Below are 24,414 nucleotides of genomic sequence, written 5' to 3'. Positions count from 1 at the left end.
GGGGAGGCTCACAGCCACCCTCTCTTGCTCCAAAGTTGAGGAGAAGGCTGCTAGTGACACAAACTCCCTGATGCTTTATGAACACCTCTGCCAGAGCACCTTAATCGCTACTTTGAAAAAACGCTTTAGGATGACAAATGTGAAAAGACAACCACTGTTTCCTGCCTTTGAGAGCTTACAGTAGAAAAGAAGTGTAAAGCTCCAGCAGCCAGGGCTGAGAATTCGTGAGATCAATGTTGCCCACGCGATGGAATCTGCAGCCCTCCCACTCAGCTGACACGGTGGAACCTGCCAGCCCCACCCTACGGCAGAGCCTGGGTCTGACGGCACCTTCAGAAGCCCTCTCCGGTGCTTTGGACGAGGCCCCACCGGTGGCTTCAGCCACCCTGGTGTGAAGCAATGGGAAGTGGCAGGGAGAGGGCAAACCACTCTGAGCCCGTGCACATCCAATGGCAGGTAGCGCTGATGGTAAAAGGAAGCTTTAGAACGAGTCACCAGCCAGACAACAGTCCCAGACCAACACCAAGAAACCTAGGTTCCAAAACCTGGGCTCAAAACACCAATCCCTGAAAACATCACCAACTCCACTTCAGGGAATCTATCTTTCCAATACACCTGGACACATGCAAAATTACGTACATTCCAAGGTATTCATTGTAGATGATTTGTCATAGCAAAGACTAGAAGAACCCAGTGTCCCTTGGTAGGTAAACTGCAGTCCTTCTGCAAGATGGAGGGCTGAGCATGGTAAAGGAGGACAAAGAAGCTCCCCTACACTCTGATGTGGGTAGACTGCTGGGATATACACAACAGGCCATAATGTGCTAACTTCTGCATAAAATAGAGAGAGATAAAAAATACTTATTCATGTTTGCGTGTTATCTGCATAAGGACTAATTAAAGTTGTTACCTCTAAGGGGTAGGAGGGAGAATAGGATGGAGGAACCAGATAAAAGGAAACCTTCAATGTATAATTTTTAAGTATCTTTTAAAAATTATTTTAATTATGTGAAAGGAATCTATTCTAAAATTAAAATAATTTTTAAAAATCCAGCACGATTATACACCCAGAATGGTGAAGCCATGCCTCAGCAGAAGTACAAGATATGAAAGTACCTGAGAAATTTCTAGTTAAACATGGAGGACATACTCCAAAACCACTAAAGTGACAGTACAAGAGTTAAAAAAAAAAAAGTATGAACCCACAAGAGCAAAAAGAACAGGAAGACAGCAGCAAAGAGAGAAAAAGAGGTCAGTGCAAATTTAGAAGCTAGAAAACCGACTTAGCAAAAAACTTCTGCCTTCCTTAGAGGGTGGAAACTTGAGGTGCTGGGTGCTCAGAGGGGGCAGGGGCCCAAGAACCACCCTAATATGCAAAGGCTCCGAAGGACCAGGAGGACCCCCTTAAAGCAAGGCTGTGGCCTGGGGCTGAATGGGAGGCCCTCAGATCCTGTCCATCTCCCCAGCAGCCAGGTGGGTGCCCCTCTCTCACTCAGTGGACAGCAGGAAGTTTGCTTTCTGGAGAGGCCTGCAGAGCTGGGCACAGCAGTAAGAGGCACTATGAACTATGCTTTTTACTGTCTCTCTCCTTAAAGAATGGGGCTCCCTCTAGATTATCTCTCTACCTCCTATGCCTAACACAAAGCAGATACCAAATAAACTCTTTTTGAATCAACAAGGGAATGAGAGAAGAAAAGTTGAAGGAACTGGAGGTGTCTAACCAGGAGAAGAGGAGACATGGGGAACACAATAGTTGTCTTCGAACATTTCAGACTGCACCGGGAAGAGAAACTAAGATTTATTTTCTATGGCTCCATAAAGGAGAACCAACACCAAGTGGAAGCTCCAGAGAAAGAAACTTTAGCTCAACAGAACTAAGAATGTTCTATCTACAACAGATAAGAGAGAAAGAGCCGGACTGGGAGTCAGAAGACCTGGTTTTGAGTCCTGTTTCCTCCACCTTCCAGCTCTAGGGGCTTAGGCAACCAGCCTGACTTAAAACATCTACAAGGCAGTATATTTGTAGGCCCTTCTTCATCTGCCTTGTAGGTACATCTAGACAGATAATGGACGTGAATGTACGAAGTCCTACCCAAATGTTCCTAGATATCATTCATAACCTCAATAAGAATCATTCAAACATGAGTGGACACCCTCAAAATGAGTCGAGGCCCTGACCTCTGAGGTGTTTAAGCGGGACGGAGGAACTACATCTGTCCTAGTGGTAACACGACACTGAAAGGGAATTGCTGGGGGCAGATTCGCTGACTTTCACGTTCCCTTCCAATCCTGCAACTCTGACTTCTGCAGGTTCTCCAGGACTGGGAAGTTCACACAAAGCACGTCCTTGCCTGAGGGAGGTGCACATGCCATTGATAAGAAGATGCAACTCAAAATATGACAAGTCAAGAATGCTTTGTGCTTGTTTTCAGTCCACTTCTGGTTAGTACAAAAATACACAGGCAGAAACAGGTAGCTAGGTCAAAATGGATTGCCACTTCTGCACCCTCTACCTGCCAAGCCCAACGGAGTAGCAGGAAATCTGCAGAGAGTGGAATAAGAAATGCAGCTGCCAGAAGCACAAAGGGGCACACTGCCAGGATCATCGCATCTACCCCAGAGCCCTGGGGCACTCCGACACCAGGGATGCCCTGCCTGGCCCACTCGCCAGTCACATGTCAGACGGCAGGATTTGGCTCTTCTCTCCTGGGCTTCTAAAAGTCATCTAGAGCAGCGGCCCCAACCTTTTTGGCACCAGGGAGCGGTTTTGTGGAAGACAATTTTTCCACGATGGGGGTGGGGTGGGGGTGGGGGATGGTTCAGGCAGTAACGCAAGCGATGGGGAGCCCCAGATGAAGCTTCGCTCGCTGGCCCGCCGCTCACCTCCTGCTGTGTGGCCCGGTTCCTAACAGGCCGTGGACCACTACCGATCCACAGCCCGGGAGTTGGGGACCCCTGATCTAGAGAATTAGCAAGGCTGGATCCACCCTCATCCTTCTACATTTGGTGACCATAAGCCATGAGCAGCCCATGGAGAGGCCCAAGGAAGAAGTGCAGGGCAGCAGGAAAGGTAGGATCACTGCTACCCACCCACCAGGATTTGGTGGAAACCTGGTGAAGACTTAAAACACCTGGCACCAGGAACACACACACACACACACACACACACACACGCACGCACACAGCTGGGTATATGTTGGGGGGAATCTAGAAGGAAATTTGCCAAATATCACCACACATTATCCTTGGGTAGTGGAGTAAGGGGGCCACTTTTCCCCTTGTTTAAATATTTACGCTTTTCAGTAATGATATAGCTCACTGACAGCCTTAAAATCAGAAAAGACTTTTAAAAAATGAAACTGGCTGGCAGCACAGTGACATCGCTGGATCTTGCTGAGGCAGCTCACTGGGGGTCCTCCCTGCCCTCGGCTGCGCTGGGGGAGTGCGCTATGGTCATGCTTTTGGAGAAGCTGCCCCCATGTGTGCACCTCCAGCACAGGGACCACAGGTGGTTGGGCGGCTCCGGAGTTGCTACCCAGCGGGACCCGGATGCTGTCTTCCCTTCCCCGGAGTTACCCCACCAACCTCAGCCGACTGGAGACCCAGGGTGAACCAACAGCTGTTAACAAGATCTCCTGCCCATGGGGGTGAGGAGAGGAAGGCAGAGGTGGGAAGTGGGGAGGGCCAGTCCAGGACAGGGATCAGGAGGCAGCCCTGGGGATAGGAGTGGGGCCCGGGACAGGGTCTGGTGGAGGAGCTGCGGTGGGCCTGGGTGGGGTGGGGGACGGAGTGGCAGAGTCCAGCGGGGAGATAATACCCCGTCTCAGAAAAGCCACTGACGTGCTCCCCTGGTCCAGGGCTAGCAAGCAATTCTGAACACTTTCTAAAAAAAATAATAAACATTATCCTTCCAAGAAGATACGAGTGTATTTTGAAGCCAGAAAAGGTTACAGAAGGGGGAGGGAAGCAGATTTTATGCTCTGGTGACAAATGAGACTGCCATTTGTTGAAACCTTCTCCCAAAGCAGAGCGAGATATGTCTGGCTGGAGGAGAGGACATGCTTATTATCAAGTGAAAAATGAAAACAGGGGTGCGAAGGCCCAGGTTAAGACAATGACTACAGGGTAATGGGGAGCTGCCTTCCTGGGCAGGGGCTGGAAATGAGGTAATAGATGGAGACAGAGATGTGAAAATGCTTCCAAGAAATAAAGGACACCATGCAAACATGGTTCTGCCACGGTGTTTTATCTCCTGGGCCCCCGGGAACCCACGGAACAGAAGATTGAGAGTTTCAACCTTCAGAATCAAACAGTTTGTTGTGGGTTTGGGGGTAATTTTTTTTTTTTTTTTAGTACAAAATTTATCTTCCTTTCCCATTCTGAAAATACACATTTTCAACCTCATTGCTTTGGATAACTAATCCTTTAACACTGTGCCCCTGCGGTAACGATGTCAATAAACAGCCACCGTGCTGGCAGCTGGGGAAAGGGCAGAGGCTCTGGCCAGAACGCGGGGGAGCTGCTGCCGGGGGCCGACCCCAGCCCTTCTGCTTGGCACTGCAGGAGCTTGGACGAGCTACTCCATCTCTCTGCTCAGTTACCTCATTCAGGAAATAAGGGTCATAATAATATCTTCCTTATGGGGCTGTCCTGAGGATTCCATGAGACATAAGGTGCTTAGAACAGGGTCAGCCACAAAGTGAAGCTCCCAAAATGCTCCAAAATGCTGTTCTTATTCTAAGCACCGTGCACAAATAACCACACACTGGCAGTGACTGGTAAGTGCCAGGCCAGTGACAGGCAGAGCCCAGAGCAGGTGAGTGTTCTGGGGTGGGCTTCAGGAGAGCTCCGGCCACGGAGAAGGTGCTGGGGAGACAGACTCACCATCCAACACACCAGTCAGGGTCCAAGCGTCACGCAAAAGTCACACACCTAGCATGGGGGGCGGGGGACTCCAGGTGCACGGGCGGTTTGGGTTATAAGGATCTAATCACATTATAAGCAGGACCACAGGTTGCTATGAAGCAGCTCCGCGGGGCTGCGTGGTGAACAGCAAAGCAGTCCGCAAATCTAAGGCATGAGGACACTTCTTAGCTTCATGGCACATAATACAAAGTGTTATGTTTGAAACGAGTGCCTGACTGACAACTCTATTTTCAGAGAGACGTGCAGCGGAACCTGTCTCAAACCTGCCGTCCTGGGTGAGAAATACTTCTAGCCATCAGGTAGACTAAGGGGAAGAAACCCATCTGAAATGCAGTCGTCACGGCCAGTCACACAAAATCCTCCCGACTCGCACATTCTGCACGCACAGATCCCCACCCTCACCTAGATGCAGCCCATAGACAGTTGCGTGGGCAGCACACAATGGTCCTTTCTTTCCTCATTCTCTTCCCAACCACCAGACGGAGCCCTGTGCCCAGGGACACCCTGGGGCCCGGCAGATGCCCCTCCCCCTCTGGGTACCCTCCCCCGCCCCACCAAGGCAAACGCCAACTTACTTCTTCAGCCACTCCACAATGTCCTCAGCTGTGGACCCATAGCTGTCGTACTGGAACAGAAACCGGCCTTTCCTGTGAAACATGAGGAGACACCGTGGGCTCAGCCAGGGAGGCAAACGCCATCATGGAGGGGAGCGAGCGTCAGCAGGGCAGCAGGGGACTTACTCGAAATAGCAGATGGTGGGGTAGCCGCGCACACTGTACCCCTCCTTGATGTTTTCAAATTCCGAGGAGTAGACATTCATCCCGGCCAGCACCTGGGAGCAAAGGGAGGACAGACCTGTCCACTCTCCGCCCACAGACGCCCTCAATTGTCCATGCCTGCCCAGCCGTCCCACCAGAAACAGATGATGGGGACGAAGCCTCACAGTCTGACGCACAGCCCAGGGCAGCGGGGGATCAAGGATAGCCAAGCCAGCTGGGAACGATGCCCGCGTGCTCTGGAAGAAGCAGTCATCTGGGCCCGAGGGCTGCCCCCCATACAGGCATTCCCTCCTGCCTGCCCTGTGGGAAAAACCATCCCAGAGCAAAACGAAGTTCTGAGGGTTGAAGAAGAAACCTGGCCTTGTTACCAAGGTCAACCAGGTCCTAGAGTGGGTTCACTGCCACCCAAGTACATATTATGCCTTTTCTCTGCCCATGTCAACTAAGGTTGTACTCTTCTCCCAAGTTATGGAATCACCACTGAGCCACTCTGCCACTCTAAGGCACCCTTGGACACCTTCCTGGATACCTCAGTCTGTCCGCCCTGGCTTCATGTGCAACATTCTCAGATCTCACAGTTAATGTGGCCAAGGAGGTTGCACGGTTCTCATGACCATCCACCTGCCTAACTCTCCTCCCTCCAAACCCTGTTAGGCCTCCTGTGGGTGACCATCACCTACAGCATCATTTAAGCATCATCTCTGAAGTCTGAACATGTTCTGGTGGCAGGGGTCCACATATCCAACACCCCTGAACGGGAAAGGAAAACTGTAGTAGCTTGTATTACTGATGACAAGCCTATGTACTGAGAACAACCCAGAATGAGTCCCCTAGAACTCCTTTCCTGAAGCAGGAACTTTTTTCTGTATGGCAGGATCAGGTGCCTGGACAAAGGACTTTGAATCTGTTCTCACGAGAGAACACAGTGTGGCCAGATGTAAGAGGGCTGTTCCACAACGCCGGGTGGCATAGAGGGGCAGGCAGAGGAAGTTCAAAAAAGTCAGCAGCAGTTACAAAGGCAGACAGAAGAAACCAGGAAGCGGAATTTTGCTGAATAATACGTAAGGAGGCACAGGGAGAGAAAACGGGAAAGAGCAGTCTCAGTGGACAATGAACTTGATTCAGAGGACTGTTTCCACTTGGCAGTCGCGTGACCTTGGACAAGTCACTCACCCTCCCTGAGGTTCCCTGTTTGGAAGATGTGGGTGAGGAGACTATCACAGGGCTCTTGAGAGAACTGAATGGGATGACCCAAGTCAGAGGTTTTAGCACAAAACTGGTGCTCAAGTTCTTTATTTCCTACCAAATCCTGGGTGATGGGAGCTACCTGGGCCTCTGGCAGCTCCATCTCTAGAAGCATCTAAACGTTATCTTATGAACCATTTTAAGTACCTAGCACAGTGCCTGGCATACAGCAAACACACAATAAATGCTTGCTAAATCTGTTTTTTTTTCCTCCCGCCCCCTTGTGGGATGCTACAAGGAATACAGGGAAAATAAGCCTGAGACAGAACTTACTAGAAGCCCTGGAACACTCTAAAAGCCCGTCTGTTCACTGCCCCAGACTGATTCAGCAGCCTGTTCCAGTAATAACTGTCTACTTTAGAGTTCTTTTTTACTGTCTAATTGGTCTCCCCAGTGTCAGTGCACATTCACCACAAGGTTAATCTTCCACATCCTCCTCTTTCATTACATCACTTCCCGGTGCAAAACCTTTCAACTCCACTGAATGCAGGCTAAAGTCTAACTCCACACTCAAAGACCACATGGTCCCTGCCTTGTTTTTTAACTCTTCTTTCCTACAAAAGCCTTAATTGTGCACCTGCTAGGGTCTAGGTTTTTAATTCTCCCAGGAATGAGACAGTCTGAGATTTCTGCACAGAGAGGAAGTTGGACTGTTTGCCGTCTGGGGCCCCTTGCAGATGGGAATATACCACAGTGGCTAGGAGCCTGGGCTCAGGGGTTAGGATGCTGGGTCTAAATCCTAACTCCTCTCTCAGTAGATGTTTTCCTTGAGCAAGTCACAGTTACCTCTGTGCCCCAGTCTCTGCATCTGCAGCCCCTCCTCTGGTTGCTGTGAAGACTAAATGAGATGGTACAAGTATCGACAACACTCAAAATCTGCTAGCCGTCTTCACTAATACCACTAAGAAGCTCTGCAGATGTGCTCACGCTCCCAGAACCCATGCTGTATTCTCCTGGCCCTGACTTCGAGTATTCTACCCCCTTTGCCCATGTTGCCCACTCCCCCTCTCTCGGCTACCACCGAAGACTCATCCATCTTTTAAGGCAAATCACATCCCAGTCCCCTAGGTGGCCTTTCTAAACCACCTTTGCTTGGGATGAACTCTTAATTCTCTGAGTTTCTGTAGCACTTCTGACTACTTTGGGGTCATTTATTAGTTAATGAGATAACTGTTTTTTGAACGACTACTTACAAACACTTTTTGGAGTCTGTGAATCCAAATGAGGCAAAACTGGTCTCAACCTAAGGAGAAGTTAGGGTCACCGTGCCTGACACCGAGCCATGTGGGCTTGGGGCCAGTCGGCTGACACAACATCATCTTCCTCGTGTCCAGCCCATGCTGTGACAGGAACCATCAAGGAAACTCCACAAAGCAGGAGCGTGTGAGCTAGTGGTCAAGGAGGGTAAGATTTCCACAGATGTTTCAGGAAGAGAAAATGGAGACAAGACAAAACAAGACGTGGCTCAAGAACCGAGACCATGTTGGCTTAACTGTAGGACACATAGAAGGGAGTAGGGGGAGTTCACTGAGGTCGCTGTGGACCAGGCTTTAAGGTCTAAGAAACCAGGACTTTATTCAGGAAGTGCCGGAGAGCTATCGGGGGTTGTAAGGGGAAAGTCACAGGTCAGGGAGACAAGTCGGCAGTCTTTGGCAACCACCCTGTATGGGCTCACCAGGGTCTGATCTGGGCTGGTGGGCAGGGAGAGGATGGAGCACGTGAGGGGGACAGGTGGATGACAATGGCCTGGCAAAAAGGCACATTGGCAGAGGAGCCTGAGGCGCTCGGGAGGAGCCGTGAAGGAAAGCTGGCCACCTGCCCGATGGAAAGACACTGAATTTTATTTTAGACATCCTGCATCTGGGACCCAGGGAGAAGAATGCAGCCCAAGATGGGAAGCAAGCAGTCTGCCACGTGGTACTGGAGCTTAGAGACTCAGGCTCCATGGAGCTACATTTTGTTGAGCTACAGATGTAGATAAAAATCACTGAGGGACAGTCCATAGGAGACAAGGAGAGTACAGGGCCAGGCCCTTGTTCCAATGTGTTAATAATAAAGGAAGGAGGGTGTAAAGCAGACCCTTGGCAGCACCCCGTTCGGTGAGTGGAAGGAACAGTAAGCACAGAGCAGTGGGAGCTGCGTGGAGGTGTCAGTCATCTGTACCCGTGAAGTGTCTGCAGGCTATAGAGCTGTCTCCACGCACCAGCCCATTCGCGCATCCAACAGCCCAGTGAGGTGGGCAGGGTTGGTGTTATCATCCTCATTTTAAGGATGGGGGAAGTGAAGGCTCCAAGGCAACTTGCCCAAGATCTCCCAGTGGTTAGTAACAGCCAGCACCACAGTCTGATCTGCACACATCTGTCACCAAGACCGACACATTTCACTGTTTACACCCAGATGGCCCATCATGGCCAAGGTTAACAAAAGACTCAGTGTGAACATCAATAACTGGCAAGGCTGGGAAGAGGAGACAGACAAGGATGGGCTCTGCTCTGAGACGGGGAGTGGCTGCTGACGAGGATGTCCATTAGCAGGAGTAGGTGGGACAGATGCCGATGACTCACCAGACGTCAGTGACAGCAAAAAAAAAAAGAGGCAGATCTGAGTCTGGAAAATGGCAAAGGCTGTGCATCCCTGACCCAGCCTCGCTTCCAACTTAATGACATCATTAGGTTGGACACCTCCCAAGAAATCTGTAGAGGAGGAAGGTTTCTAACCCCTGCCACAGACACGGCCAGCCAAAAAGGGCCCAAAGATGACAGAGATGAAGAGGAAACAGGAGGTGCTAACCCAGCTGGATTTCAGCAGGGTGGTGAGGAGCAAGCTTTTGATTTCAGGGGACCAGCAGCCCATCTCTGCCCCGTGTGCAAGGACAAAAAGGAATCCACACCTCTGGCTGCCCCGTTCCTGGGAAGCTGTGGCTGCACCATGAGCCCTGGCCTCTAGAGGCCTCCTGAAGTAGGTGATGGTCCCGGTGGCTCGGACCCTTCCTCCTTTATGGAGCTGGGAAAGGGTGAGAACTTTTCAAAAGGTGCTTTCCTAAGAAACTAACGGGAAAGCAGAACAAAACAAACCCCAAGTAAGAAAATACAGAAGCAAAGTAACGGATGAGTTCACATAACACAGAGGTAACTAACACCTGGCCAAAGCTGGGCTTGAATCGGCCAGCCTCATTGGGTACCTGAACAATCCCACTGACTTTTCTATAACGTTGTCTAGGGAACTGGGAGGGTCACCTTTTTCTATTTCTTGACCTGGGCCCAAGCAGGAGAAGCAGGTACTGGGTGTTTTTTTTTTTTTCCATTTTTGGAAGCAGGTACCCTTAACAAGTAATCTTCAGGGCTAACCTTGCAAGTGAGCCTATTGTGAACCCAGGGCCCTTGTCCCACAAACATCCTTCCCACTTTGCCTCTGTCCTTAGGAACCGATGCTCTGAATTCCTTTCAAAAAGGAGAATATCGCTTTTAATGTAAATATAGAGCTTAAAATAAAATGTACCCAGCAAGCCAGATGCTCATTCATTCATTCATCAGCATGTGTTGAGCACCTCCTCTGAGCTTGGCCTGTGCTCTGTGCTGAAGAAATGCTCAAGAACTCACATCTCAGTGAGAAAACCTTATTATAATTAGTATCAACTGGTGGGCAAAGCGATCCAGAACAGAAGCAAAGATGAGCAGACACGACCATGCAAGGCAGGGACAGGCTCTGGGGGAGCACAGGAGGGGCCTGGAGGAATGCTGAGTTCGGCAGGGAGAGGCAGCATTGGCTGAGAATCTTCCAGAAAGTGCACGAGACTGGCACCAAGACCTCACCTGCTTTGACGGAGCTGGCCAGCTTATTTGTCATCTGAATGGGGCTGGACTTCTTTACCCTCCACTGCACTACAGAGTTCGGAGGGTGAGCTGAACGGCTGTCTAAGTGTATACGGGTGCAGCAGAAAGAACTCTGTGGGTAATTAAGTCTCTTCTCCAGGCGAAATAACCTTAAAATATGCCATCTATTGAGGCCCCAAAATGTGAAGTGAAACTTCGCCAGAGTGATATATGTGTGCCCCGGGGCCAAACGTCTCCAGGCAAGTTGCTAAAAGTTTATTAGTGAGAAACAAGCAGGACATTGGTGTCTCCCCAGAAATGAGGTCAAAAGAGAAAGCACCTGGTTCTTTGCAACCCAGTCCTGGGGCCAGCTGCTAGCTGTCACGGTGCTCAGGGGCTGCCCTTTAAACCTTTTTTAATTGACTCTGAACTAATCAACTTAGTTTGATCCATAAAGATCATGGTGCAGTTTTAAGATCTCAGCACTCCCTTGGTGGGACTCTGGCCCACCCCACTGAGATGGCACCTGATGACCTTTCATGAAAGGCATATGGATTTTGCCATGCTCTCAGAGGAGCTAGCAGTTATTTTTCTGTTGCCACCAAGAAGAAAAAAAAAGAACAAACACCCAAAACTAACGACACAAAAACCCCCAAACCTCTGTGGCTCGGGGTAAGTGCAAAAATGGACAGACCTATGGCACAGAAGAGACAAGCCTGGCAAGGTGAAGGACACACAGAGACGACCAGGCCCGTCAGCGACTGAGGCTCAGCCCTGGGTGAGGTCTGACTGCCCTGGCCTCCCCTCCTCCCTCACTGACCATCCCGGTTGCTCCTACTTCTCTGAAGGCCCGTTTCCTCAGTGGCTCCCCTTCCCCTCCTGTCTCCTAAAGGTGGGCATCCCTGAGACAACCCTGTCTCCCGCCTGCTCCCCAGCACACTCTCCTTCCGAGAACCCGTGGGCTCAGGTTTCCAGCTCCCCACCGCCTCTCCCCGCTGTGGTTCCAACGTTCTTCCTGCCCCACAGGAACCACAGAGCCCCGCAAGCCTGGGCAGGAGGCTGCCTCATGGACCCTCTTGTGCTTTGGGCCTACCTTGGTGTCACTGTGCCCCCCTCTCTTTGCCACTGGGCTTCCCGAGCACCGAGAGAGCCTCGGCCTGCTTTGGAGCCCAGCCCCCGTCATTCTAGGCCCCTGACGGTCTGCTGTTGGCCCCTGGCCTCTCAGCGACACTGAACGTGCTTTGCTGGTTTCCTGGTTATTTCATTACTGGTCTTTGACAGGCGCCAAATTCTCCTGGTTCCAGCAATTCTGGCCAGTTCTCAGCATCCACTGAGGACAGGTCTCTGAACCACACGCCTGGGGCAGCAGGGGCAGCAGTAATAGAATAAGTCCTTCCCGTGATTTCAAAACCTGCCCTCTCCCCTCGCCCTGCACCCGTCCTCCGCCATCTCGCAGGGAGAGAGGGAGAAGTAGGGAGCTGGCAGGCAGCCCCGCCTGGCCCATGGCGCCTCACTTACGAACTGGCCCCGCAGCTGGGTCGCAGCCTTCTGGAAATGCGGCATTATCCTCTTGCACACGCTGCACCCTAGTCACCGGCAGGAGAAAAACCAAACGGTTACAACTGGCCCCATGCTCCACCCTCTCTCCCCTCAGGCCAACCTCCACCAACAAGCACTTATCCCACCTCCAGAAGCCAGGACTGCCCCAGGCTCTGGGAGCACATGGGGCCAGAGGCAGAGGCCCCAGACCCCCAAGAGCTGACAAACCCCAGCCCAGCAGTCACTCAATAAACGCGGGACTGACAAGCAAATGTGACGCAGCTGGGGGAGGGCAAAGCACTGAATAATTTAGAGCTGAGGATGAGTTCAACGGGAATTCAGGGAGCCGGAGCAGGTGCCAGGAAAGCACCCCCTTTGTGCGCAACTAAAAGCCTCCCCTCGCTGCGCAGCCAGGGCCTGCAGATGAACCTGAAGCGAACGCTATCAGGAGGAAAAATGTGCATCCATACATAACAACGGCTTTGAGGATTTTCTGCCTCTTTTCCTTCATTAACAATGAATCACACCATGGCTAGAGGCAGCCGAGCCAGAATCAGACACTCAAGTTCTCATCTTCCTTCGACCTGCTGGATGGCCCCGACAGGTCACCTCTTTGGGCTGCTGCCCCTTCCGGCAAATGAGGGGTGTTGGACCAGATGGCCTCAGGCCCCTTCCAGCACTGACACTGGGGAAGTCTGTGATGTCTTTGACTCAACCCTCTCTGGTCCACCACGGTCACACTCCTCTCCTGGGTGGTGAAACCTCCAAATTTGGGGGGCTCAGGGCCAAGAGAGCCAGGCCCCAAACACCCACTCCTACTTCAGAGAGACTCTGATTTAAACCCACCCCTTCCCTTCAACCAGAACAAGCCACACATGGGCACCGACACCGCAGGACACGAGCCCCAGTTTCCTCAGACAGGAGGAATTCTGACACACAAGGCTGTTACTCTTTCTGACAGCCGCCCTGCTGCAAAACAGGCTCTGAGATGCTTCTGAAGGCCACAGACACCAAAGCTGCCTGGAACCCACGTCAGTCTGGATGTCATCTCGACACGGCACAGTGGGGACAGGGCCACGCAGCAGCAGACTAACAAGCTCTAACCCACATTTAGCTAATGCCTTGGCAGGCTGTGGGCAGAGTAACGCAGGTAGAAAGCTGCTCTCAGCCACTGGGCCAGATACAGACACTGGAGAACAGTGAGCAGGTCAAAACTCCCCGGAGACCACCTGAACCTCCCAGCACCAAGTCTACTAGACAAGATGCAATGCAGGATATTTTGACATAGAACTCTCAAAATGCCCACAGCCCCCTCCTTGACGTTCCTGCCTGGCAAACAGATGGACACACACACACACACACACACACACACACACACACACACACACACACACACACACACATATCAGTGCATTACGCCTCGGCTTAAGTACATGCTGTTAGTTCAGGCTCAGACTCAAGGAGACACAGGAGCTGCTGTGAGGTCAGCCTGCAGCGCAATCCCATAGCATCTGCCCTCAGAAGACAAGAGGCACCTCTCCCCAGCAGCTGCCACCACAGCATGGTCCCCACAAGCACTGGAAGGGAGGAATATGACACTTGTCAGGGGGCCTTGTTCCCTCTGTGGGGATTCGGAGAGAAGAATGGAACCAGAGACAGCAATGCCAACTCCCTGGGGTGCCCAAGCTCCACCAGGTGGATGCCACGTGGTAGGGATGGGACGCCGCACGGCAGAGGAAGGAGCTCAGCTCTGGGGAGAATGAGACCCAGGTGTACATCACCCCTTGACCACTGCTGCCTGTGTGACCCCGGGCTAGCAATGGAAGCGGTCTGAGCCTCAGCCTCCCCATCTGTAAGGTGGAGACAACACCTGCCCTGCAGGCTGAGGGTAGAGCCAACACCTGGGAGGGCGGGCAGAACTAGGCACCAGCAGGGGGGCCTCTACCAGCACAAGGCCTGAGAGCCTGCCTCCCCGTCCATGGTGGGGTGACACTTCCACCGGGAATGAGGATGTCACTCCACTCCCCAGGAGAGAGGATGAAGGGGGCACACATCAAGCCCTTCACCCCGCCCCCCCGCTTTAGTCAGTGACTTGATGAGATGGGGGAAGTTGGACACCCACTGGGTCACACTCAGGAGTTTACTGCCTGGCCTCTCTCCCCCAGCTCTGCCGGTCTACAGCCTGCAACAACAGTATCCCCCGTGACTCCTAAACAAGTGTCAGTCAGCCAGCTGTCCCCATGGGTGGAGTACCGGGTGAAGAAGTTATTGAGGGGAAGAAGAGATGGAAGAGTAACAGGAAGCTCTGGGCCAAGCCAGTTGCCACTTGAGCTTTACCAAAAATAGAGCTCGTACTGTGATCCCTATTTGAGCTTATCTTTCAACTGATTCATTCGGGAGGAAGGGGAAGACAGAAGACTAATTATCACTCTCAAACCCCAAAAGTGAGAGCACCAGCCCTTTTATTTTCTCATTAATTCAGCCAACGAACATTCACTGAATAATCCGTAGGTCCTTGGGACCCAGATTTGTCACAACTAAAGGCTTCCACTGCCTTTAGGCTCCTTCATCCCAATCTTCGATCTGTTAGGATCAAAGAATCCTAAAGGACTTCCCAGTTAGGGAATTGGTGTTTCCCAGGAATAAACTGAATTATGAGGCCATGACTGCTTCGTTGGACTAAAAGCACAAGCTTGTTTCATTAAAAACAACAGCAACAACACAATCTGGGGATACCTGGGACCCAGGAGGCCAACCAATCTGATCCCACACAAGTGTAAACTTAACAGCCCCGAGTTTTCTCCCTCTCTCTCCACTACTCATTGTTCTATGACACCTACTAGGATCCTAGCTTCTTCTGCCCCAGCTTCCTATTCTACAAAGATAATAAGCCTGCTCGCAGCTCTGCCTGCTGTGATGAGGAGGATGGTCGCCCTTCCTGACAGCCTGGAGAGTCGGGGTGAGGCAGGGGGACTGGCACACACACTTCGGTGCACATTGCTAGTGGACCTCTCCCCGTGATTACCTACTGTCGTTACGCTGAAACCTGCACGGTTATACCATGACCCTGCCTTGTGACACGTACTGTATACTGACATCACTGTTTTAGTCTCATTTAACCAACGTGTTGAGACCTGAAGAGTTCTAAGATAAACAAAGGGAGGCCCGTCCTGGACTACGCAGGCAGGATAATTCCTGAAGCAATTCACAGCTGGGCAGGTAGTAAGATCCCTCCAAGGAGAAACAAAAAGGGGTGAAACCAACAAGTGAATATTAATAGAGAGACTGACCCGGGGTTAAAGAGCAGACCGCCTGGGCAGAGCCGGCTCTAATAGGAAGTGGGACTCCAGGGCCTCTTTCCATAGGCAGGCAGACCCCTGGGGCAGGGAGGGGTGGGGGGAGGCTGGGTGGGGGGCATCCAGCAATCAACATGGGCTGGGGAGAGGCTGTTGCCATAGTGAACAAGCCACAGGCCCAAGTCAGGCAGAACCCACAGAAGGGCATCCAGCCTGGGGAGGCATGGTCAGCAGGGTTGAGATGGGAGGAACCTGTGCTGGGAGAACTTCTCAGGAAGGGGGATTGGAGGCAGGCTTTTAAGAGGAAACAGAACCCTGTGCCACAGCCTGTGGTACCCACTCGAGCCACAGACCTGCCTGGGCACACCCACTTCCCATCACATACAACCCCCCCCCTCGCTCCGGCCTTTAGTCCTTTGGCTTCCTGAAGGCGCATGTAGCTCACAGAGATCGAGCTCTAAGGCCACACACAGGCTCTAATCCGAGGTTTTTCAGTCTGTGGGGGGGACCAGTTAGACCTCAGAGGTGGCCCAGATGGGGGAGTATCTGTGGCTTTGAGGACATACTGTCAACTACTCTACTCCACGGGTGTAGCTTGAAAGCAGCCACAGACAACATGCAAATGCAGAGGCGGCTGTGTTCCAACAAAAATTAACTTACAAAAAAGGCAGCCGGCCCACAGGCCATGACTTGCCGACCGTTTATTAGAGGGTTACGAAGTAGTAGGAAAAACCAATTAATGTTTAAATAAAACAATGAAAAAGAAAATATCAACGTGCTCTGTATCTGGTGGAGTGGACGGCAAATAGTAAGGGTAAGAATGGTTTAGTGAAACTTTTCAGCTTACTTATATACTGGGCTGCAATGTAAAATATGTTTAATACTACAAATACAGTCAAAAAGTTTGAAAGCCACTACACTGATCCAACCCCTTCCTTCCCTTACAGAAATGGGAACTGAGGCACACAGCAGTGAAGGACTTGACCAAGGTCACCCAGCCTGCTGGGTGGCACAGCTGGAATCAGAACCCACGTCTCCTGGTCGTCATCTCAATGATCCTACTGCTGTTCCCACGACCTCTTGCCTCATATAGAGACTGAGCCCCAATAGTGGGCCCCTTTCTCCCTGGTCCTGATCCCTCGGCCCTCCCAGGTGGCTCTGCAGGAACCAGAGCTGGACGTGCAGCCGCCCCGAGGCCGGCCAGGCTCCGGGCGGTCAGCAGCAGCTGCCAAGGAGAGCGAGCCAGGGCCGAGGTGCGGCTCCACCGGGCACACGGCTGCCAGCAAAGGGCCACAGGCCCGCAGGAGGCAGAGGGCGGGGAAGGCGGAGGGACCTGGAGCAGAGACCCATGTTGCTGCTGGGGGAAGAGGGCAGAAGGATGCGGAAGCCAGTGTGAGAAAAACTGATGTGGACCACAGGAGAGGCGGAGCCAGACGAAAAGGCAAAGACAAGGGAAAAGAGGTGCTGGCGGAGAGACGGTGTGAGCACCGTGACTGGGCGTTCTAAGTGGAGGCCCGGGGCTAGTTCCCAGTCCCCCTTGCGCCCCCAGCGGCCCCACCCAGAGTCTGAATGTCTGACTTGAACCCAAAGGAGAAAGTCACTCACAGGAAGCATAAAACATCATCAAGATCGGCTTCTCTTCCTTCTTCAGGAGCCGTCGGAAGTCCTGAGGCACAGAGAACACTGCAGGTTACAGACAACGCAGGAAGGGAGAGGACATTCCCGGGGGAACCACAGTGGCAGGAGGAGTGCGGCGGGCGTTTGGAAATCCCATCATCTGACTTGGGGGCTGGGGGTGCAGTGCAGAGTCCTGGCACGTCAGGGGCTGAAAGACCCTCAGAGACCATCTATTCTAGCCACCTCACATGTTACAGATGGGGAAACTGAGCGCCCGAGGGGACAGATGGCTTTCCAAAGGCCACCTGGTGGGATGAAGTAGTCGGTACCAGGTTACCAGCGTTACTTTCAGCTCCCACTGAACAATGAATATGGCAAGGAGCTAACTGGGTCCCGTGAGGCTGTCTCTTCTTATGCGATCTATGAAGTGGCTCTGTTGTGGTGGTGCTTGTATTCATGGAGGCCCAACTTGGCCAGGTGCGGATCTGGCACAGGGTTAACCCACCGCTATGAATCTTCCCCAGCCCAGCCCTACAGCCACCATCCAGGGCCCGAGGAGACCATGGTGCACACAGGGGCATAAGGATGAGATGCGCCCCCATTCCCAGGAGGCTACAAGCTAAATGGATCATTTGTGTTTGTACCCTTAGAACAGCGCCTGGCTCGTTATCAGACAATATATAATCATTTGTTAAGTGAATATAATAAATGTAAAAAGACAAATGGTCACAACAGTGCTAATGGAGATACTTCAGTGTAAAGCAGGGTAGGAGAATTTTCTTCCAACCAGAGTCAATGACGTTTGGGAAAAAGCAAATCTGTTAAGGACTGCGGAGTAGCACCATGACAGAGCATATTTTGATTAAAATAAGCTCCTCTAACCAGTTTCCATGGAAGAAAATTAGAGGTTTTTCTCTCTTGAATAATAAGGAAAATAAGAGGAAATTTCAGAATGCAGCTTTCTGGCAGCAACAAGGCATTAGGTAAATAGATGATGGTACATCCTGCACAATGGAATACGACTGCATTATTAAAAATGATGAAGAGGAATATTTAATGTCACAATAAGATGTGCATGTTACATTAAGTAAGGGTGAAAAGCAAGTTACAAAACAGCATGTAAAATGTGATGACACTTTTGTGAGTAACAGTATTTATGTGTGCATTAAGCAGAAAGCCTGGAAGGCTACAGAAAATACTGGCAGTGGGTATCTCTCAATGGGGAGGGATGGGATGATTTTTCTTTTCTTCTATGCTTAAGCTGAATTTTCTAAATTTTCAACAATAAACATATAGTACTTATAATTTTCAGTTAGATAAAAAAGATTACAAATATTTTGTGGGAATTTATAACACTGCATAACAAATTCTGAAAATGTTTACTCTTATTTACATAACTAGCGGGTTAAGGCATTCATTTTAAGACAGAATTAGTAACGAAGATCTTTGACCCTGACTAGGGGTGGAGAATGCTTTGAAAATGATCTGGAATCCCTGGAGCTAAAACCGGTAAAAGATCTGAGAAGAAAAGGTTTTTCTGAGCCTGTAGCAATTTGGTTTCACACCCTGAACAGTAACAATATCCCATTACGTTCATAGATGCTTAATTACCTTCAAATTAAGTGTGGAACTCTAAGCTTACAAACAGAAATTGGCAATTCAAACTTGAATTTGGAACTTGTTATTTTACGGGGATTCTATTAGCAGAAAAGCAGCAGCACACAGTATAACAAGAGGATTGCCTACAGGTGTAGAAAAAATATTTCTGCTTAATATTTCTAGTTACAGAAGAGCAATTTCAGGAGTTTCAGGACATGAACATTTTGGGGGAGGGAGGCGGCAGGCAACCACTTTCCAGAGAGGCTGAAAGCACGAATTACCACAAAATCTACCCGGAGAAACCATCAGTTCAGGCTGTTTGTCTTTTCTTGGCTGTAGGCACAGGTGCCGCCACCTCTCAACACCTGCCCCTCCTCCTTTCCCCCAACATGCCTATTAAAAAGGCTTCATCTTCAAGCTGAGGACACTGGCACTTTCTATCCCAGAAACATTGATGCCCATCCCCTAAACCGAATCACCCCTCAGCTGAAAGGCCCACTGGGTTAGCCCACGATGATCACACATGATCTCTCCTGCAGAAAGTATAAATGGCATCATTTTCTTCTGAGCTAACAAGCATCAAGAGTCAATAATTTTAAATGAAAAGGGGAGGCAGAGGAAGATAAAAGGCACATTTTATGTTATCAAGAGAAAAACGAACATTCTCCTTCCATCTACAAAAAAGCCCTGCTTGTCTCACAGGCCATTGGAAATGTGACAGAGAAGTTCTTGCCCATCCTAATGTAAAGGCACAGCCAAGCAAGTAAGGCACACATGTGTGCATGACACAAACACAGGTACACATGGATAAAGAGGCACATGCAGGTCAGGCGGGGCAGGCTTTGAAAGGAGGAGGGTCAGGGTAGTATGGAGACCGTACATCGGAACCATCCTTCTGACCCCAGCCCCCCACACCAGCCAAATCCAGAAACTGAAGTAAATAACTTGTTCAAAGTTAACACAGTGACCCAGAATTGTGAAGACCTGACCCAAGTCTCTGGCAATCCAACCCAAACCTCACAGATTATTCTTAAACAAACAAAAAACCAAAACCCACTTTAAAATAAAACCCAAAAAACACAAAGGCAGTCCCAACAACTGAATAACCTAATGAGGAGAAAACATTTAAACAACATCCCTATAAGGAAAGTCTAAACACGTTAAAATACATTATATACGGCAGCAAAAAACAGGGGAAGGGCTCAGGCAGTCAGCCTGTAATCTCCTGTTCGTTCCATCACTGAGCTGGGAAGGGGAACCAAATGTTAGGGCCCTGGCCCAGCTCCCTTGGAGGCCCCCAAATACTCCCACTTCTCAGTTCCTTGGGCATCTCTCCTGGGAGACCCTGGTTAGGGGGGAAGCTTCCAGAGCCCATCAGAACTGATACGGAAAAATTACCTTTTCATTATCAATGTGGACAACATCTTTGGCTCCAGGATCTTCTTCCCACAGTGGGGGCCCTTTTGGATCCTTCAGAAATGCCACTATGGACTGACGAAAAGAGAGAAGGGAAAACTCGTTTTAGCCAGGAAAAGAGGGAGGTGGGGGAATCAGGAACCTGCCCTGTTCCCTACCTGGAGACCCAAGTGCCTGGAACGGGATGCATTGTGCCCTATGGGCAAACGACTGGGGGTGTGCCATACTATCACCCACTGACAGCTTACTAAGGGCCCTAAAAATGCACCCCACCAGGATTTTTCAGCCACATGACACCTAACTCTGGTCCACTGACACCTACAATGCTTCTTCATGGACAAGAGAGGAAATTTGAGACAATTAGTTGGCTTATTCAAAACAAAGGCACGTGCTTCTAATAAATCTCACCTCCTCCGGAAAGTCTCCCTGATCAATTTGAATAGAGGTCTTCAATCCTGTGCAAAGTAAGATACTTACACATCAGGCAGCCACTAAAACTGTCAATCGCATAAGCAAGTAATCACAGCTGCTTGTAACCGGCTTGGTATTTCATGATCTAAACTGGTTTGGGAGTGTGTTAAATCCTGATCATCCTGTGAGGCTCAGGTGGGAAGCCCCCAGGGCAGGGTGCTCATCGCTGTGGCCCCCTGGTTGCTGGATTTCTCTCCTTAAGGACCCCCTTCTAGACAGACCAAGACCTTCAGCATAAAGGGTTTACTTAGCCTTTGTCATGTGGACAAGTGAGCACATGCAAATCTCTGCTCCCCTCAGGCAGGACACACATGCAGCAGGGAACAGGGGGCACATCCCTCTGCTCCCCTCCCCACTTGCCACAGTTCACTGATCCAGGACAGAAGCTGCATTCCCTTCCCTCTCAGACAGTCATGTGGGAAATGCTGCTCAAAGCCTGTGAGAGCCAGAAACGGGTAACAGAAACCAGCCGAGGCTCCATCCCTCCAACCCTGGAAGGGAGTGGCTGGCCATCCATGTCAACAGATGACCCCTCAGTGTCCCCCAGTTTGATGCAAGATTCTGTTACTTCTGCCCACTCTGACCAAGCTCCAGGGAGCAGATGAGGAACTGGGTGTGCTGGGGTGGAGAAGGGAGGAGGTCTGCAGTGAGAAAGGAAACACCCCCGTAGTGAGCCTGTGCATGCAGCCCACCCACCGGTCACACACAGAGAACCTGGGAGGCTTGTTATTTCTGGAAATTCCTATTTGGAAAGAGCACTGTGGGAGAGTGGGAGACAGTTAGGACTTCGCAGAATTTCATTCAGGTAACGCTCTCTGTCCAAACAGAGCTGTGAAATGCCTGCTGGTAAGAAAAGTGGGCCATTTCCACCAGGCAAAGGCAGATCACCTTCTCTCAGTCCCTAGTGAGAGCTTCACCGTGACAATACAAGCCAAAGTGGAAGCAGCAGGGCTGTCCCGAAACCCATACTCACAGCCACGAGCCATGTGAGAAAGACGCTTATAAGTGCCCACCCGCCCGCTGTTCCAGAAGATCCAGTGCCGGTGCTCTCAATTTGGGGTACACAGTGGACTTCAAGAGTCTGTGAAGCCCCAGACTCACAGGAAAACACTTCCTTCAATGTACGCATGCACACTGTTTCTAGGGAGAAGGTCCACGGCTTTCAGGAGATTCTCAGTGGGGTTAGGAACCCAAAATAGGTAGGACCTACTGCTCTGGGAGGCTCCTGTCCCATCCCAGCACGAGCTAAGTTAAAGGGCTACCACCCCCACCGCTGCCACAGCATCAAGGAAAAAAGACGAATGTGGATGGAAAAAGGAAAAAAAATCACTTCTTTTAATGTAATAATTGAAACGTTCATACTACCAATCTTTTGCTTTTCAGGTGATTATTCTTCTTTAATTGAAGTTGAATAATTCCATCCACAGGTTCTTAGTCTCCAAATCTGTCTAACCAACAAGACCTTGGGTAGAAAGGTCTGCAGGGAGGGGCACCCGGGACACTGCCGTCAGCTGTCCTATTCTGGGTGCTCTGAATCCCAGGAAGATTGCCCAACACTCCGCACCTTGGTCTGCATGGCTGGGAAACCACACCCACGGCCCCAGGCCTTGGGAGAAGGTCATCCGAGAGCCCCCCGAATTTCGCCTTCCAGGCACCTCTGGTCCTCACCACTCATATACAGTTAAGGATTTTGCTGGACAGTCGGCTGACAAGCAAAAGCCCGCTTATACAGGAAGGCCCCCTCTTTGAGTTCCCCGCTCTTTATACTCTCACTTATCTGGCCTCTGGACTCTAGGGACCCTGGCCTAGTCCCTGTGACCTGGCCCCCGCAGGACCGTACAGGGTGACAGCAACAACAGCCAGACCATGAGCCTGAGCCTGTGCACCCACCCTGCTGGGGGCCTCCTTCATCTTTCTGGAGTTAAAGGCTCAGGAGAAACCCTGAAAGGAAAACCGATCCGTGACCAAGGAGGGCTCTGTTCGTGGCTGCTCCCTGTAAGAAGCAGGAGCCATCAGGCAGTCACGGGGAGCTCCGCCATCGCCCCGCACCCTGGAGAACCCCAGGGACTCTACTCCAGTCCTCGATGGTCCCACGCACTTCGGGGACCCTGGGACCAAGGATGCCCTCTCTCTGCCCAAGGCCCTGACCCCGTACAATGCTCAGCCCACTTCTCCAGCTTCTTGATGCTGAAATCACAGGAAGGACGGGAGCAAGCGGGTCCCACACACCTGGTCTTTGTAAGGAGGTAGACAGAGGCCAGGACTTGGCCTCCTTCACCCAGGCAAGTCCAGACCATCTGGGCTCCTCTCCTGCTACTGCAGTTCTGAGCAGCTGCTGCTCTCTGCTCCACAAGCCCAGGACAGACTCCTCAGAGGGCCAGCTAAATATAAACTGAACACAACCTCCAAACACAAAACGGAAAGCCCCCGCCCCCTCTCTCCATCAGCACTTCCCCCACCCCACCCAGCGAAGTCTGACTCCTGCGGAGCACGTGTTCCCTCCAAGGACTTCAGCTGACGTCTTAACACAGAATAAGAGGGGTTAAGTAATTCTAGTTGGGAGAATTTTCTCTAAGTGGCTAAGTGGGTGTTAAGATGATGAGTAATCAGGCTGAGCCTGTGTACAGTAAAAGCTGCAGCAACTTAAAAAAGAACAAGTGTTAGTGGATAAACAAGAAATGACCAGGGAGGTGGGGGGAGAGAGGCAGAGGGAGAGAGGCACAGCTGCACAGACAGATGGACAGACAGAAAAGAACGGAAGGAAACAGATGGAAAGAGAGAGACAATGAGAGAGGAGCCCAGGGTCTAACACAGTCTGAGAAGCAGGAGAGTCAGAGAGGGTGGGTTCAGCATACGCTGGAACAGAAGAAACACATGGCCCCAGCCAGGGCAGGCGGATGATGCCTGGACCAGAGGCAAAAGAAGACTGATTTGAGGAAGGGAATGCACATGTTGAAGGAGGAGAATCCAAGGGCAGTGCAAGGACTCAGGGCTGGGGGAGCTGCTTTGTGATTAACAGGACAGCACCTGCAGGTCAGAGGATCTCCATATTTATTTTCACTGATGCGTTTTCATCTCCTTCCGAATTGCATTTGTAGCAGGGAACGATCTCACTGACATGGGCATCTCATCTGCAATGAGCTGCATCAGCCCCAAAGGTGCTGCTTTGCCAGGGTTCTACAACACTGTGCTCACCTGGGCACAGCTGGCCCCCTCCAGCCTGTGGGCGGCCCCTGTGGACACCACTGCAGAGGTGAGGGAGGGCTCTGAAGCCACAGCGAAGGGAGACTCAGGCCTTTGCAGGGGAGGGCATGATGTCATACGTATCACTGGACAACTGCTGATAGAGTCACAAACTGTCTACAAGGTCGGTTATCCCCACTCGTTTAACAGTTACAAACTTTTCCAGGTATTCTGCTGATCTATGTTCTAGAGATGAGAATCCCTCAGGTCATTTGGAAAGGCATTTGTACACTCTGCCCTTCCTCCTCTGCTGAGAATGAGGGAGGGAAATTTACCTTAAATGTCACAGCTCGGTTATATTCAGTATGAAACGCACCATCCCTGTCAAATGAGGAGAAAAACGTGTTAACTTTAGGAATGGTTGTGAAGACACTTACTTACCTGTGGTTTCCTGCAGCATCTTAATAAGATCCAGTTACTGAACACAGGTCAAGTGTTTTTTTTTTTTAGGAAATAATTGTAAACACAGAA

The 24,414-nt window shown here is 50.9% G+C and overlaps 1 protein-coding gene across 1 annotated transcript in view; it reads right to left on the bottom strand.

Moving 5' to 3' along the window:
- PDIA5 (protein disulfide isomerase family A member 5) overlaps positions 1-24,414 on the bottom strand; it is a 93,137-nt gene that overhangs the window by 33,954 nt on the left and 34,769 nt on the right. The window contains exons 5-10 of the mRNA XM_024756500.1: positions 24,219-24,264; positions 20,212-20,304; positions 17,203-17,263; positions 12,281-12,348; positions 5,667-5,758; positions 5,502-5,573 (exon numbers count right to left, since the gene is read on the bottom strand). Of these exons, the coding sequence (XP_024612268.1) occupies positions 5,502-5,573; positions 5,667-5,758; positions 12,281-12,348; positions 17,203-17,263; positions 20,212-20,304; positions 24,219-24,264 (432 nt within the window). The remainder of the gene's footprint in view (positions 1-5,501; positions 5,574-5,666; positions 5,759-12,280; positions 12,349-17,202; positions 17,264-20,211; positions 20,305-24,218; positions 24,265-24,414) is intronic.

The sequence above is a fragment of the Neophocaena asiaeorientalis genome, unplaced genomic scaffold (genome assembly GCF_003031525.2).
Source record: "Neophocaena asiaeorientalis asiaeorientalis breed wild unplaced genomic scaffold, Neophocaena_asiaeorientalis_V1.1 scaffold22, whole genome shotgun sequence".
Taxonomy (NCBI): domain Eukaryota; kingdom Metazoa; phylum Chordata; class Mammalia; order Artiodactyla; family Phocoenidae; genus Neophocaena; species Neophocaena asiaeorientalis.
This window is presented reverse-complemented; position numbering and strand designations above follow the sequence as displayed.